The sequence below is a fragment of the Schistocerca nitens genome, chromosome 4 (genome assembly GCF_023898315.1).
Source record: "Schistocerca nitens isolate TAMUIC-IGC-003100 chromosome 4, iqSchNite1.1, whole genome shotgun sequence".
Lineage (NCBI taxonomy): Eukaryota > Metazoa > Arthropoda > Insecta > Orthoptera > Acrididae > Schistocerca > Schistocerca nitens.
In genome coordinates this window covers 83,226,876-83,242,386 of record NC_064617.1, presented here as the reverse complement: position 1 = coordinate 83,242,386, position 15,511 = coordinate 83,226,876, and the positions used below count along the sequence as shown (strand labels likewise).

The following is a 15,511-nucleotide window of genomic DNA, read 5'->3' as shown; positions in this document are numbered from 1 at the left end:
TTTTCCTTTTTAAGCCTTTTGTGAAAATCTACCCCCCATGAACCATGGACCTTGCCGTTGGTGGGGAGGCTTGCGTGCCTCAGGGATACAGATGGCCGTACCGTAGGTGCAACCACAACGGAGGGGTATCTGTTGAGAGGCCAGACAAACATGTGGTTCCTGAAGAGGGGCAGCAGCCTTTTCAGTAGTTGCAGGGGCAACAGTCTGGATGATTGACTGATCTGGCCTTGTAACATTAACCAAAACGGCCTTGCTGTGCTGGTACTGCGAACGGCTGAAAGCAAGGGGAAACTACAGCCGTAATTTTTCCCGAGGACATGCAGCTTTACTGTATGATTAAATGATGATGGCACCCTCTTGGGTAAAATATTCCGGAGGTAAAATAGTCCCACATTTGGATCTCCGGGCAGGGACTACTCAAGAGGACGTCGTTATCAGGAGAAAGAAAACTGGCATTCTACGGATCGGAGCGTGGAATGTCAGATCCCTTAATCGGGCAGGTAGGTTAGAAAATTTAAAAAGGGAAATGGATAGGTTAAAGTTAGATATAGTGGGAATTAGTGAAGTTCGGTGGCAGGAGGAACAAGACTTTTGGTCAGGTGATTACAGGGTTATAAATACAAAATCAAATAGGGGTAATGCAGGAGTAGGTTTAATAATGAATAAAAAAAATAGGAGTGCAGGTTAGCTACTACAAACAGCATAGTGAACGCATTATTGTGGCCAAGAGAGACACAAAGCCCATGCCTACTACAGTAGTACAAGTTTATATGCCAACTAAAGTGCGCGTCATATATCTTGGCGGCCGAGTTTAGGTTCGTTCTGCGCATCTGACGTCAAAACGTACAGTCAGCCAATGAACAGAGAACGACGTTGCCAGATCTCGACTGTAGTACAGAGCACGGACGAGTGTCTTCAGTTTTAGAAACGTTCAGTCATAAATAAAGTAATAGAACAAAAGCAATGTCTTGATAGCAGACTTTGTTTTTTGAAAGTTTGGAAAAACCATTCTTTATGCCAATTGCTTCATTTTCTATTAATTAATTAAACCAAACAAGCAATAAGACTCTTAATTCAGGCGATAGCAAGGAAAGGTGTTTGTATCAATTTCAGGAACCGCTTTTTCGCAATAAAGAACAGCGGTAATTGTTTATTTCCTATTGTACTTCGACGAAGTGCGAGTAATTCATAGGCATACCAACAGTATTTGTCAGAATTTTGCGTGACGTATTAGACTTCTTAAGGAGACATATTGCAGGACGAGCTGCGTTAGCGTAATGGCTAAGGCGTTGGTTCAGAAAGCAAACGGTAACGAGTTCTAACCTTGCGCGATGCTAAATATTTTTCTTTATTTTAAAACAATATCGAAGTGTCTTACTTCACGAATTTTATTCGTTTGAATGCAGTTTTTTGAAATTTCTAGTGCTTTGTCTCTTCATTAACCCTTTCGCTGCTGCAGTCACGTGCTCCCCGCATTCCGCGCTGTGCGCGATTTTGTCATCACTGCACTGCTCGCCTGTGCAGAGACATGGTGTTTCCACTGCTTTGACACACTTATCATTCGATTTCACAAAAACTATTTGGCCCAAAAATTAGATTTTTACACATCTTCTTGACTGATACCTTCCCCCCATAAATGACTTAATTTTGTTTCGATGTTCAACCCAGTTATTGTGCAGCATTAAATGTAGTAAACCATTGCACGAAATTTTGAAGAGTTTGCTGAGGTAAAAGTCCATAGCGTATACTTTCCGTATGGTCGATTTTAGTTGCCACAATGTTGAGAATGAAATGTGGACAAGGTACCTAAATTTCATATAAAATTTCCTGTATAACAATATCTCATTTAATTTAAGTACCACATAGGTGTCGTATGTAATATTGAGAAATATTCCGTCTTTCGCGACTGTAATAAAAGTTTTATTTATACCGGGCGCGTTTGGCTTTATTTTAAAGCACTTCAGTCAGTCAAAGGAAGTGGGGGGAAGGTATCAGTCAAGATGGTGTGTAAAAATCTAATTTTTGGGCCAAATAGTTGTTGTGGAATCGAATGATACGTGTGTCAAAGCAGTCGGAAACACCATGTGTCAGCACAGGCGATCAGTGCAGTGACAAAATCGCGCACAGCCCGGAATGCGGGGAGCACGTCTCTGTAGCAGCGAAAGGGTTAATGCGGCCGTGGTGGCTTTACTTCATAAACTGCGCGCTCCCCCCTAAACGTAAGCTTGCGAACTATACTGTACTATGGCGCTGTTTCTCTTGGCGCGTGCGTCGTGTGCAACTGGCAACGCAGCAATCTCCCGCGTCTAGGCGGGCATGCGCGAGCCGCCAAGATAAAAGAATTCAACTATAGCTCTGCAGATGATGAAGAAATTGATGAAATGTATGACGAGATAAAAGAAATTATTCAGGTAGTGAAGGGAGACGAAAATTTAATAGTCATGGGTGACTGGAATTCGTCAGTAGGAAAAGGGAGAGAAGGAAACATAGTAGGTGAATATGGATTGGGGGGAAGAAATGAAAGAGGAAGCCGCCTTGTAGAATTTTGCACAGAGCATAACTTAATCATAGCTAACACTTGGTTCAAGAATCATAAAAGAAGGTTGTATACCTGGAAGAATCCTGGAGATACTAAAAGGTATCAGATACATTATATAATGGTAAGACAGAGATTTAGGAACCAGGTTTTAAATTGTAAGACATTTCCAGGGGCAGATGTGGATTCTGACCACAATCTATTGGTTATGAAATGCAGATTGAAACTGAAGAAACTGCAAAAAGGTGGGAATTTAAGGAGATGGGACCTGGATAAACTGAAAGAACCAGAGGTTGTAGAGAGTTTCAGGGAGAGCATAAGGGAACAATTGACAGGAATGGGGGGAAAAAATACAGTAGAAGAAGAATGGGTAACTATGAGGGATGAAGTAGTGAAGGCAGCAGAGGATCAAGTAGGTAAAAAGACGAGGGCTAATAGAAATCCTTGGGTAACAGAAGAAATATTGAATTTAATTGATGAAAGGAGAAAATATAAAAATGCAGTAAATGAAGCAGGCAAAGAGGAATACAAACGTCTCAAAAATGAGATCGACAGGAAGTGTACAATGGCTAAGCAGGGATGGCTAGAGGACAAATGTAAGGATGTAGAGGCTTGTCTCACTAGGGGTAAGATAGATACTGCCTACAGGAAAATTAAAGAGACCTTTGGAGAGAAGAGAACCACATGTATGAATATCAAAAGCTCAGATAGCAACCCAGTTCTAAGCAAAGAAGGGAAGGCAGAAAGGTGGAAGGAGTATATAGAGGGTTTATACAAGGGCGATGTACTTGAGGACAATATTATGGAAATGGAAGAGGATGTAGATGAAGATGAAATGGGAGATAAGATACTGCGTGAAGAGTTTGACAGAGCACTGAAAGACCTGAGTGGAAATAAGGCCCCGGGAGTAGACAACATTCCATTAGAACTACTGATGGCCTTGGGAGAGCCAGTCATGACAAAACTCTACCATCTGGTGAGCAAGATGTATGAGACAGGCGAAATACCCTCAGACTTCAAGAAGAATATAATAATTCCAATCCCAAAAAAAGCAGGTGTTGACAGATGTGAAAATTACTGAACTATCAGTTTAATAAGTCACAGCTGCAAAATACTAACGCGAATTCTTTACAGACGAATGGAAAAACTGGTAGAAGCGGACCTCGGGGAAGATCAGTTTGGATTCCGTAGAAATGTTGGAACATGTGAGGCAATACTAACCTTACAACTTATCTTAGAAGAAAGATTAAGAAAAGGCAAACCTACGTTTCTAGCATTTGTAGACTTAGAGAAAGCTTTTGACAACGTTAACTGGAATACTCTCTTTCAAATTCTGAAGGTGGCAGGGGTAAAATACAGGGAGCGAAAGGCTATTTACAATTTGTACAGAAACCAGATGGCAGTTATAAGAGTCGAGGGGCATGAAAGGGAAGCAGTGGTTGGGAAAGGAGTGAGACAGGGTTGTAGCCTCTCCCCGATGTTATTCAATCTGTATATTGAGCAAGCAGTAAAGGAAACAAATGAAAAATTCGGAGTAGGTATTAAAATTCATGGAGAAGGAGTAAAAACTTTGAGGTTCGCCGATGACATTGTAATTCTGTCAGAGACAGCAAAGGACTTGGAAGAGCAGTTGAACGGAATGGACAGTGTCTTGAAAGGAGGATATAAGATGAACATCAACAAAAGCAAAACGAGGATAATGGAATGTAGTCAAATTAAATCGGGTGATGCTGAGGGGATTAGATTAGGAAATGAGACACTTAAAATAGTAAAGGAGTTTTGCTATTTGGGGAGCAATATAACTGATGATGGTCGAAGTAGAGAGGATATAAAATGTAGACTGGCAATGGCAAGGAAATCGTTTCTGAAGAAGAGAAATTTGTTAACATCAAGTATAGATTTAAGTGTCAGGAAGTCGTTTCTGAAAGTATTTGTATGGAGTGTAGCCATGTATGGAAGTGAAACATGGACGATAAATAGTTTGGATAAGAAGAGAATAGAAGCTTTCGAAATGTGGTGCTACAGAAGAATGCTGAAGATAAGGTGGGTAGATCACGTAACTAATGAGGAGGTATTGAATAGGATTGGGGAGAAGAGAAGTTTGTGGCACAACTTGACTAGAAGAAGGGATGGGTTGGTAGGACATGTTTTGAGGCATCAAGGGATCACAAATTTAGCATTGGAGGGCAGCGTGGAGGGTAAAAATCGTAGAGGGAGACCAAGAGATCAATACACTAAGCAGATGCAGAAGGATGTAGGTTGCAGTAGGTACTGGGAGATGAAGAAGCTTGCGCAGGATAGAGTAGCATGGAGAGCTGCATCAAACCAGTCTCAGGACTGAACACCACAACAACAACAACATGAAAATCTAAATTTATAATCTGTAATTTATTGCAGCAGATATAGATTTTGACTATAACATAATCATCAGTGCATTACCAAAAGCTTTCATTAAAAAATTAATAAATACAATATACTGAGCATTATTTTGGTTTATTTGAAGTGTAAGCAATGTAAAAGCAAAAAATTAAAAAAAGTTTGTGGGTGGAGATTTGATCACATGACACCCAGTTATCATTCTGCAGCGCCAACCACTTCCTGGAAAGTATGGTAACAAAATAGCCCATGCCTCACCCAAACCACACCAAAAACGCTATTTTTTCTAGATTCTTGATCATCTACACCTCCCACTTCTGTCACTTTCATTTCTGGCCAAGTCCTGCATATACAATAAATTTAGACGAAATTGATGATGACAAATACGCACTGTCCCCTTGTAAGATAAAAGTAGATGACATGTGAGAAATGATAATGAGAAAGTAAAGGCACACATAAAATACTAGAATCAAACAAAATCATTACCAACAATAAAATTTCATCTCCTGCAATGTGCATATGCATCATCATAAATGTAAGAACATTCACTATTTGTGTTTATGACTCATATCGTATAGCCAAGCCTTACTGTATCACTATTCTACTCAACTTTTCTGGATCTCTACTCAAATGTGTGGTCTAACATACAAGTTTACCACTGTAAGCTAAAAATCAACAACAGTTAGTGATACTGTTGTAGTCTCTTGACATGCTCATTCAAAGGTGAGTAAAATGGCACAAGTAAATGACAGAGGGTGGCGATGTCAACTACCAGACCACTTTTCACTGAAATGAATTTACAGACTTGAAAAAACTAACTCATACAGCAATCATGCTGCCCATTCTTGAGAAGCCAAACAAACTGGTACACTTGCCTAATATTGTGTAGGGCCCTGCGAGCAGGCAGAAGTGCCGCAACACGATGTGGCATGGACTCAACTAATGTCTGAAGTAGTGCTGGAGGGAATTGACACCATGAATCCTGCAGGGCTGTCCATAAATCTGTAAGAGTACGAGGGCGTGGAGATCTCTTCTGAAGAGCATGTAGCAAGGCATCCCAGATAAGCTCAATAATGTTCATGTTTGGGGGATCTGGTGGCCAGCGGAAGTGTTTAAACTCAGAAGAGTGTTCCTGCAGCCACTCTGTAGCAATTCTTGACATGTGGGGTGTTGCATCGTCCTGCTGGAATTGCGCAAGTCCATCAGAACTTATAATGGACACGAATGGATGCAGGTGATCAGACAGGGTGCTTAAGTACGTGTCACCTGTCAGAATCATATCTAGATGTATCAGGGGTCCCATCCAACTGCACGAGTCCCACACCATTACAGAGCATCCACCAGCTTGAACAGTCCCCTACTGACATGCGGCGTCCATGGATTCATGATGTTTTCTCCATGCCTGTACACATCCAACTGCTTGATACAATCGGAAATGAGACTTGACTGACCAGGCAACATGTTTCCAGTCATCAACGGTCCAATGTCAGTATTGATGGGCCCAGTTGAGGTGTAAAGCTTTGTGTTGTGCAGTCATCACAAGTGGATCTTCAGCTCCAAAAGCCCATATCGATGATGTTTCGTTGAATGGTTAGAAATCTTTGTTGATGGTCCAACATTGAAATCTGCAGCAATTTGCAGAAGGGTTGCACTTCTATCATACTGAATGATTCTTTTCAGTTGTCGCTGATCCTGTTCTTGGCGAGGAATGATTGCTGATCAGACATACACATGGTACATGTGTGGAATGGGGAAAGCGTGTGACCTATCTGAGTTTGACTGAGCACAGATTGTGATGGCCCAGAAGGTCAGCACGAGCATTTCAGATACTGCATGACTTGTCAGGTGTTCAAGGAGTTCTATGTTGAGGGTCTTCAACAAGTGGTGAAGCCAAGGTGAAACCATGTCCAGACCTAATAGGGTTGGGTGGCCACCCTTCATTACAGATGTTACATGTCGCTGGCTGGGCAGACTGGTAAGACAGGATAGGTGGTGAACTGTGGTGGAACTAACATCAGACTTTAATGCTGGGCGGATTGCAAGTGTGTATGAGCACACAGTGTGCCTAACACCCCTAATGATGTGCCTCCACAGCGGATGACTCAACATGTGCCAATGTTAACACCATGTCATTGGCAACTACGATTGAAATTGGCACATGACCATCAACACTGGATGATGGCGCAGTGCCAGAGTGTTCCATGGTCTGATGAATCCTGATACCTTCTTCATCATGCCGCTAGGAGGGCATGAATCCATTGTCTTCCAGGGGAACAGCTCCTCAACACCTGTACTGCGGGATGAAGACAAGCTGGTGGTGCTCTGGGGAACATTCACTTGGGCATCCATGGGGCCAGTGGAACACATGCAAGGCACCATGATGGCCAAGGAGTATCACAAACTGGTTGCAGACCATGTACAGCCCTTCTGATGATCATGTTTCCTGACAGCAGTGATATTTTTCAACAAGATAATGTGCAATGGCACAAGGTCAGAAGTGTGATACAGTGGTTCGAGAATACAGTGACGAATTCCAGTTGATATGCTGGGTCTCTAACTCACCAGATCTGAATCCGATTGAATACATCTGGGATGCGATTGAACATGACATCAGAGCTCATCACCATCCTCCACAGAATTTACGAGTATTAAGGGACTTGTGTGTGTGTGCAGATATGATACCAACAAGGCATGATGCCACCAAGGCATCAATGCTTTCATGCCATGATGTATTGCCACTGTTATCCATGCCAAAGGTGGACATACTGGCTATTAGGAAGGCGATCATAATTTTCTGGCTGATCTGTGTATAAGTATGTTACTAGGAAAATAGGTACTTTGAAAAAATCCACTGCTCCTCCTCTTCTACTACTCAGCCATGTTTTTCAGCTAACACTTAAAACATAGCATTTATGTATGTATTGACATGTAAGTTTAAGAACCGTAGGTACCCAAAGAGACCTCTACAAGATGTTCAGTTATCAACTTTACCCATTGTTCTTATTGCCTATTTTTGCAGAATAAACACTTTTTTCACCTTAACTTAATGCTCCAGAAGATTATGCCACAGGAGAGAACTCATTAAAAGTATGCTGGCATTCATGTCTGTAGGTCAGCACACTGACAGACACTTATTAGTGTAGAAGAACCCAGAGCTGTGTTTTTTGGTTAATTATCCACATTCTGGTGTTGCCTCAGTTTACTATCCATCTGGTTGCCCGGGAGCCTCAAAGATGGCACCTCCTTTAGGGTTTTGAGAACTTCTGCGTAATTTTTTTTTATTTTTTTAGTGTGGGATGTTAGAATTCTATCTACTGTGCATCACACATTTGTGTGAGCAGGTGTGAAATCAGTGGCGAGCAGAAGGTAGACGCGGCGGCCAAACGGCACTGACAAGTACTTGTTGGGCGATCCATGGAAGTTCTAATGAAAGTATAGGAAGAACCATGCAACTTCTAGGTTATTCTGTGTCAATTGTGTAAGTGACCATTGTTATAAATAACAGGAACAATTGAGATTCTGAAGCCTAAAAAAAAAAAAAGCTCTTGTCTTGGGCTTACTGGAGGCAAGACATACTTGACGATTTGTTTGTAATAGAGTTATTGGTTGTTAAGCCAACTTTTTGCTAAATGTACTTAAATCTGTTTCTAATGTGAGACGATATGAGTGACTTACAAGAGGTCTAATGTTTATGTGCGAAGAGTGAATTTTGTTCTTTATGAAGCTCAAATATACTGATAGTTGTTGAAAAGTATTCTTTGAGTACCTAATTATTTCACATGTAGAGAGAGTCTTTAATGTTCCTGTAACTAGCATCATTCTTCGGAGAAGAAGTTATAGAGATCCTAGAAGCTGGTTATCCAGGGAAGTAGATCGGTCGTGTACACCAAGTAAGTCGACTTGTATAAGAGAAGTGGAAAGTTTGCACATACACTTCACACACTCTTAGTCGTCAAATTGTTCGACTCGTCCAGTGTATGTCCATTCATCTCTGCTTCTACTACCTGATATAATTTTTATTTGTCTGTAATTCCATTATATGAGTTTTTATAATACTGAGAGAATAATTATTTGCCATGGACCCAATAATTGCAAGTCTGTTTCATGATTCTCCTGGCTGTGCCTCGTATGGGTGTGTTTGGGCCCTCCATCAATATACTTAACTCTTCAGTTTTTGGAGAATCCTCCAATGTCATAGGTTAATCATTTACACAAGCTAAGAATAGGAGCCGGACAGACAAGAACTGTACCTTGCACACATCACATTTAATGTTTTCCTACTCTGAATTAAATTTTATGCCTGCAATTCATTTGCTAATGTGGTTCTCTGTTTTCTACTGCCAAAAGAAGACTCCACCCATGCAAGGGGAAGATTTTTAATATCACATAATTTTAGTTTTCCTAGCAACATTTTATGATATACACTATCAAAGGCCTTGGAATGATCACAGAAAACATGGCTAGAACTGTGATGATGATGAAGAAGAAGAAGAAGGCACATCACCTCTGTAGAAGGGTGGCTATAAGCAAACAACCACCTCAAGACACAATTAAAGCTGGTTGGAGTGTAAAGTGCTTAACATGCTACATTCAGGAGCTTGAACCATGGGACTTCTATTAGGGTGGAGTGTATTCTGATTGTTAACAACAATAAATTACAAGTCACATGCTTCAACATCCTTCATGCTCAATAACTTGCACAGAGGATGATCTTCTAAGAGACCCTCTCCGACTGCCTTATATTGCAAAGTTTTTGTCATTTGTAATATGAAGAGTGTAACTGTTACATCTAGTGTGTCGTGTTTGAGCAAATAATTGTACATTCACTAATTTGTATAGCACCTGTAAATTTGTGTATTTCCAGTTCAAGAATTATAACAACAAATTAAAAACAATGCCTCTAAAGGCAGAATTTGAGACTAAATGACAAAAATAATTGTGTATCTGACATTGACTGTTTCCTTCAACATGATAAATGCAGGTTTCTACCCATACGGATTAATGTAATTATCCAAAACTCATGCAGAACTTTATTAGTTACTCTGGTAGAATAGTTGTACAAAATAAAATGTTTGGGCAAACTTGGCTAATTTCGCAGTATTAAGGTTTTTCGCCTCTAGTATTTTAAAGAAATATTTTTTAAATGAAATTTTTGTCTCAAATTATATGTAAAAGTAGTATAATTCATTGATATAAATGTTAAATTTCGGAAGTTAAATTTCAGGTACAAGAAAACTTTCTTAAAATAGTACTAATTTACTGTGTTTATAAGGTCTCAGGCAATTTCAGCAATACTACTTGGGTAATTTCGCAGTAGCAGTTATAATTCTAAAAGAATACTTTTGTGTCAGCAGAACATGATTTAATGTAACCAAAACATCATACACTTAACATATACTGTATTTACTATTGCTAAATTATTATAAGTAATGTAATCAATGGTAATATGATTAATTAATTACATACTTTAACATATAAAGGAATAATACAATAAACAAAATTAATTATTGCAGTCATAAAACATCTTAAAATCAGAAATGTAATTGAAGTTAGTTCTTAAAATGGGATATGTGATTCAAGTTAATCAGAATCAGCCTCAGTGCATAAACGGCATGTGAACTGAGCACAGTATGCCTTCAGACTTTGGCAAGACAGATGAAACCAGCACTCATACTTCAAGCAATATATCCATTCTTGGTCATCATTATCATCTTTGTAATTTCCACCACATGACAAACAAATGTTGTCATCCTTTCCTACATTTCTTATTAATCTTCTCCTTGCAGGCATACATCGTCTTGTTGAAGCAACTACTTGTGCATGCACTTGCTGTTTTCCCATTTTAGCTTTTGAGGTGCTCACTTTTTGTTGTTGCCCCTCTGCTGGAACATTCCCCTTTGATTTGGAATTTTCCCTGTCTGCTTCCCTTTCTTCAGGAGTCTTTAGGCTTATTGCAACCAACATGCCTTCATCAGAAATAACTCTGGTTGAAGTAGCTGCATGTTTCCTCTTTCTCCATGATTTTATGGATTTTGGAAGAGGCATGTTAATTTCCTCCTGAATACTTTCACTTTGATCTGTTGACGCTTCTGTCTCAGATGGCATATTATCGACAGCTTCTTTTTGCTCTACTGATACGCATTCATCTACTGTTCTTTCAGGTAGCTCTACTTGCCCAGCATTAAAAGTCTCATTAACTTGGGAAACCTTCAAAGTGACGTCTGGAATGGCATCTCTATTCATGAGAAAAATTCCAGTTTTAGAAAGACTACTCTTGATGGTGGCTGTAGTTATAGTTTCATCCATGGGCTTCTTGAACAGATGGTAAAAATCCATTCTTGTAGGCTTGTAACCACAAGTTTTCATAAAGTCCCTCACATTTCTTTTCCAAGCCATTTTTAGAGGACCAAACACGGACACATCACACAGCTGTAAGATCTGAGTGGTGTGTGATGGAAAGGTAACAAAAAGAATGGCATTTTCTTGTCTGAATTTTAGAGCTTCTGGAGAGACATGGTTAGAGTGTGAGTCCATCAATAGCAGAACAGGATGAGCAGGATGAATGTGGTTAATGACGTGCTTCAAGAACTCCATAACATTTCTGAATTTATCCAGCCATTTTTGACACTGCTACCTGGCTCAATGGAGGAGTATTTTACTTCAGGCTATCAGTGACAGGAATCCCCTTGAAAATAAACAAAGGAGGCACTGTTTGTCCCACAGCATTGGCAGCAAACATAACTGTTGTAGTCTCCCCCTTTTCACCGGTCGTCTGCTGGTGGACACATTTTGCTCCTTTGGTGAAACAATTTTGCTTGGCTTATTCATCATTGAAAATCCTATTTCATCTAGATTCCAAATTAGATTTGGCTTTGTCATGAGTCCTGTTTTCTCATACACAGTACTTGGCACATCATAAAAATTGTTCAAATTAGAATGATTTGAAGCTGCAGCCCTATGATATAATTGATTTTCTGGCTGATGTAAACTTAGTCCATATCATTTCTTAAATGAGCTCTACCAATCTGCCTTGTCTCTTTCTTCCCCAAATGGGTTCCTTTGAGGTCTCCTCGATCCTAATTTGTGAGAGTAATAACGCATATCACTCGCCGACAATCTGAAACCCAGTTCTTGCATCCAATTTCATTAGTTTCCTCTTCCTCTGCTAAAAAGAAGGGGCACCCATTTTCATGAGAGCACAGTCCACAGGATTGGTGCAAACACTTAGTCTATCCTTTAGGGTGTTGTAAGGAAAGCCAAAATCTTTACTGGATCTATACACTGACCAGCCATCCTTTAACACCCTTCATACAGTTTCTTCCAAATTCTTTCTGCTGGACTATTCTCCATATTTGACTCTAGGTTTATAAATCTGTGACAACTTAAATTGATAAATACCTTAAGCCTTCCTTTACGAATGTCAGTATCACATTCAAATCATGAAAGCACTTTAATTCAGCAAAACAACATGTAAAATACGTTCTTTTATTTGATTTGCGTACTGCTCGAACTGCTTTACGCACTCGTCAGTGGCACAAAATCATTAAGAACTGTAGTACCAGCAAAAGTGAATTACAAGCAAACTATTGGTGTCAAAATGGCTAACAAGACATTAAATTAAATAGAGAACAGTGAAGAATCCATCACTTACACTTCAGATTACATCGGCAGTACAAAAAACAGAAAGTTGTCATTAACCACGTGCAACACTGAAAATATTCTCAACCACACTGGAAAAATTTCTATCACAGCTGCAAGAATGTGCTCTGGTAGCTGTTTTCTCTACCACACACTGCTGATAGGTGTTGCCACCTGCGGTGCAATGCTCATACTTAAAATCAGCTCGTACAATTTTGCAGTGAACGGATATGTATGGTACTGCAAAACTAGCCATATTACAAAATTAGCCAAGTTTGTCCTGTATAAAAACCATGATCATGAATCGTGTTTGTTATTATGTATTGTGATTGTTGACCTCCTCATTACTATGTCACTTTTAAACATAGAACTATGTGACATGCATTTTATAATTTTTTCTTTTCTTACTAATGCTGGGGATGATGAAAAGATACAGACTGAATAAAAAACAGATCTACCAATGATCTTGATGCAGGATAATGAGTGGTGTACAGACAGTGAGACAAGAGCAGATATGTCTTCAAAGCTATACAGCATAGTTTTGCTCAGGAAGAAGCTCTGAGATTGACGGATGTGCTCCACTGGTGCCAAAATCCCATCAGTGTGAATTAGGAGAAAAATTTGTAAGCATGCTTCCACACTAGCAGGGTTCAGAACACAAAACAGTATGGTGACTGCACTCTTGTGTAAAATACCCAAATATGTTATCATATGATGGTCACATATATGGACCACTGAAAAAAAGCCGAAATATTTAAAGCAATAATTTTTATGAGAATGTAGTTTACATAATTTTCATCTGGTTCAAGCAGCCAGAGACATATATCTTCCACACAAAATCCATGGCTGACGCAAAAACTGAATTGCCCTCCACCACATTAAGAGCAATATCTTCTTAAAAGCATAACCCAAAAGCTATTCATATCCCAGAGCCATCATATTTAAGCATTTGGAGAGATGACATTTTATCTTGAAAATAATCCAATAAAAACCATTCACAGAGTATAATTTCTCAGATTACTAAATCAGAATTTTTAAAACTTCAGATTATGTTAATACCACAGACCTATGGGCTGAAGACACTTCATTTTAAGTTACTCCTGCAAGCAGTTTCTTTTATTTTCTTTAGTGTACTGTCATATGTAACTTTTACATGCCTCAACAGTTCTGGGTGTTCTAGCTGCCAGTGAGAAATAATTTCGCTCCCAAATTTTGATCACAAACTGTTTCCTTCTTGGAAGATAAAAAAAGGAAGAAGAACAGGAAAAATCTAAAATAAGTACCAACAATAAGACTAGCACAGAACGTTTTACTTTTGTATACAAGGAAATATTATCTGTTTTTGATTCTAATTGATATCTGAATGAAAACATAAGAATGTAGCAAACACAATAACAAACTACTTTTTTTGGTGTAATGATAGTACAAACCAGACTAATGCAGCATTATATTATCAGGAAACTAGTAAGTGTGAGCACTAAACAGCTCTTCAACAATATTAGAGTAATGAAATATTGGTTGGGAAACTCTCCTGCAACAAAGCAGATTGATAAAGCAGTTGCGAGAGTTGAGTAAATACCATTTCTTATTATAATTTACCTCAGAGTCTCTCCTAACAGTGTCCACCAAACGCAAAAAGGTTAGTTCACTCTGTACAACTTCAGCAATTGCAGTGAGCAATTCTTCTCCAACATCTCGTAGTCTGCAAAGAATGAGAAAATAAGATGCTTTTCCTTCAAGAAAAATAACACACAAATTACAAATTTAGGAATTTAAATAATTTTTTTCATAATGAGTTGAGTTCGCAACAAATAACATACCACTGCTGTTACAATCTATAATACTGCCCAATGTGTGTAATTGAAGTGCCAAACCAAATAGTAAATTATTACTATTTGTCATCTTGTATTGAAAGTGTAGCTTGGTGTGGAGCTGGGAGGAGAGCAGGTTTTGGTTCTCATGCTCCGCACAGTTGACGCTACAGGGCCAAGTGAGATGTTTACTTGACTAACGCTGCATACAATACATTACACATACTCCCTATCAATCTGAAGAAGTATTATTAAATGTTAATCGAACTTTTTATACTTAGTATACAGAATTCTGTGGATAACACAAAGATAATGTTAAAATTTCAAATCAATAACTTCAATACTTTCAGTGATATAAATTTTTACCTAAAACACATAATAACCATGCTGCTGCTGTGAAACTGAGTAAGGGTCTGTAATGTATTCGTTTCAAGTATCAATTGAAACTACAACCAAGAGCATAGGTTCATATAATCTAAATTTTGGAATTTTCTTTAGTGTCATTATCACAGATTTCTGACGTACTTAAAAGTACTCCAGAAAATTATTATTTCATCATGTTTTGGTTGCGTGTGTGTTTCGGAGAGGCTGATAAAGGGAATAGAGGACATACATTAAGTGAGAATAGGATATTTTATTAAAACTATGTAAATGCATGTGTGAGAAAGTTGTGCAATAGGGGAATTTATGACGTATGTCTGAGTGAGCTTCATTTTGTGAAAGGCAGCCAGAAGGGATGTTGAGTATTAAATGTATTAGTAATTTATTTTATGGAAAGGAATCATATTTTGTTTTTGTTAAATTTTATCTAGTTTCACAATTATGAGACTTCTAGTCTAAATCACTTGTGGTAATCTGATTGGCTGACATTAGAAATACCACACGTATAGAAGTGCTCGAGAGGATCTGATTGGCTGTTTAACAAACTAGCCAATAGGAATTCAGCATTTCCCGTGCATTTGAGTGGGGATTTGGGCCCCGATATCTATGAGTCGAGAGAGTCACTCAGGAGCCGTCTTCTGGTAAACACCTATTAAACCGGGTGACCAAATCTGTACCAAAATGAAGAAATTGGGGCGTTTTATTGGTTCTCACATTGTTGATGAAACATGACTACAGTGTTGAGTATTTTGTGAAAGTTTGAGCTTTT

The 15,511-nt window shown here is 38.9% G+C and overlaps 1 protein-coding gene across 6 annotated transcripts in view; it reads right to left on the bottom strand.

Moving 5' to 3' along the window:
* LOC126251840 (pericentriolar material 1 protein-like) overlaps positions 1 to 15,511 on the bottom strand; it is a 781,694-nt gene that overhangs the window by 68,548 nt on the left and 697,635 nt on the right. For all 6 annotated transcript variants that reach the window (XM_049952507.1, XM_049952508.1, XM_049952506.1 and 3 more), the window contains one exon: positions 14,150 to 14,252. In XM_049952507.1, the coding sequence (XP_049808464.1) occupies positions 14,150 to 14,252 (103 nt within the window). The remainder of the gene's footprint in view (positions 1 to 14,149; positions 14,253 to 15,511) is intronic.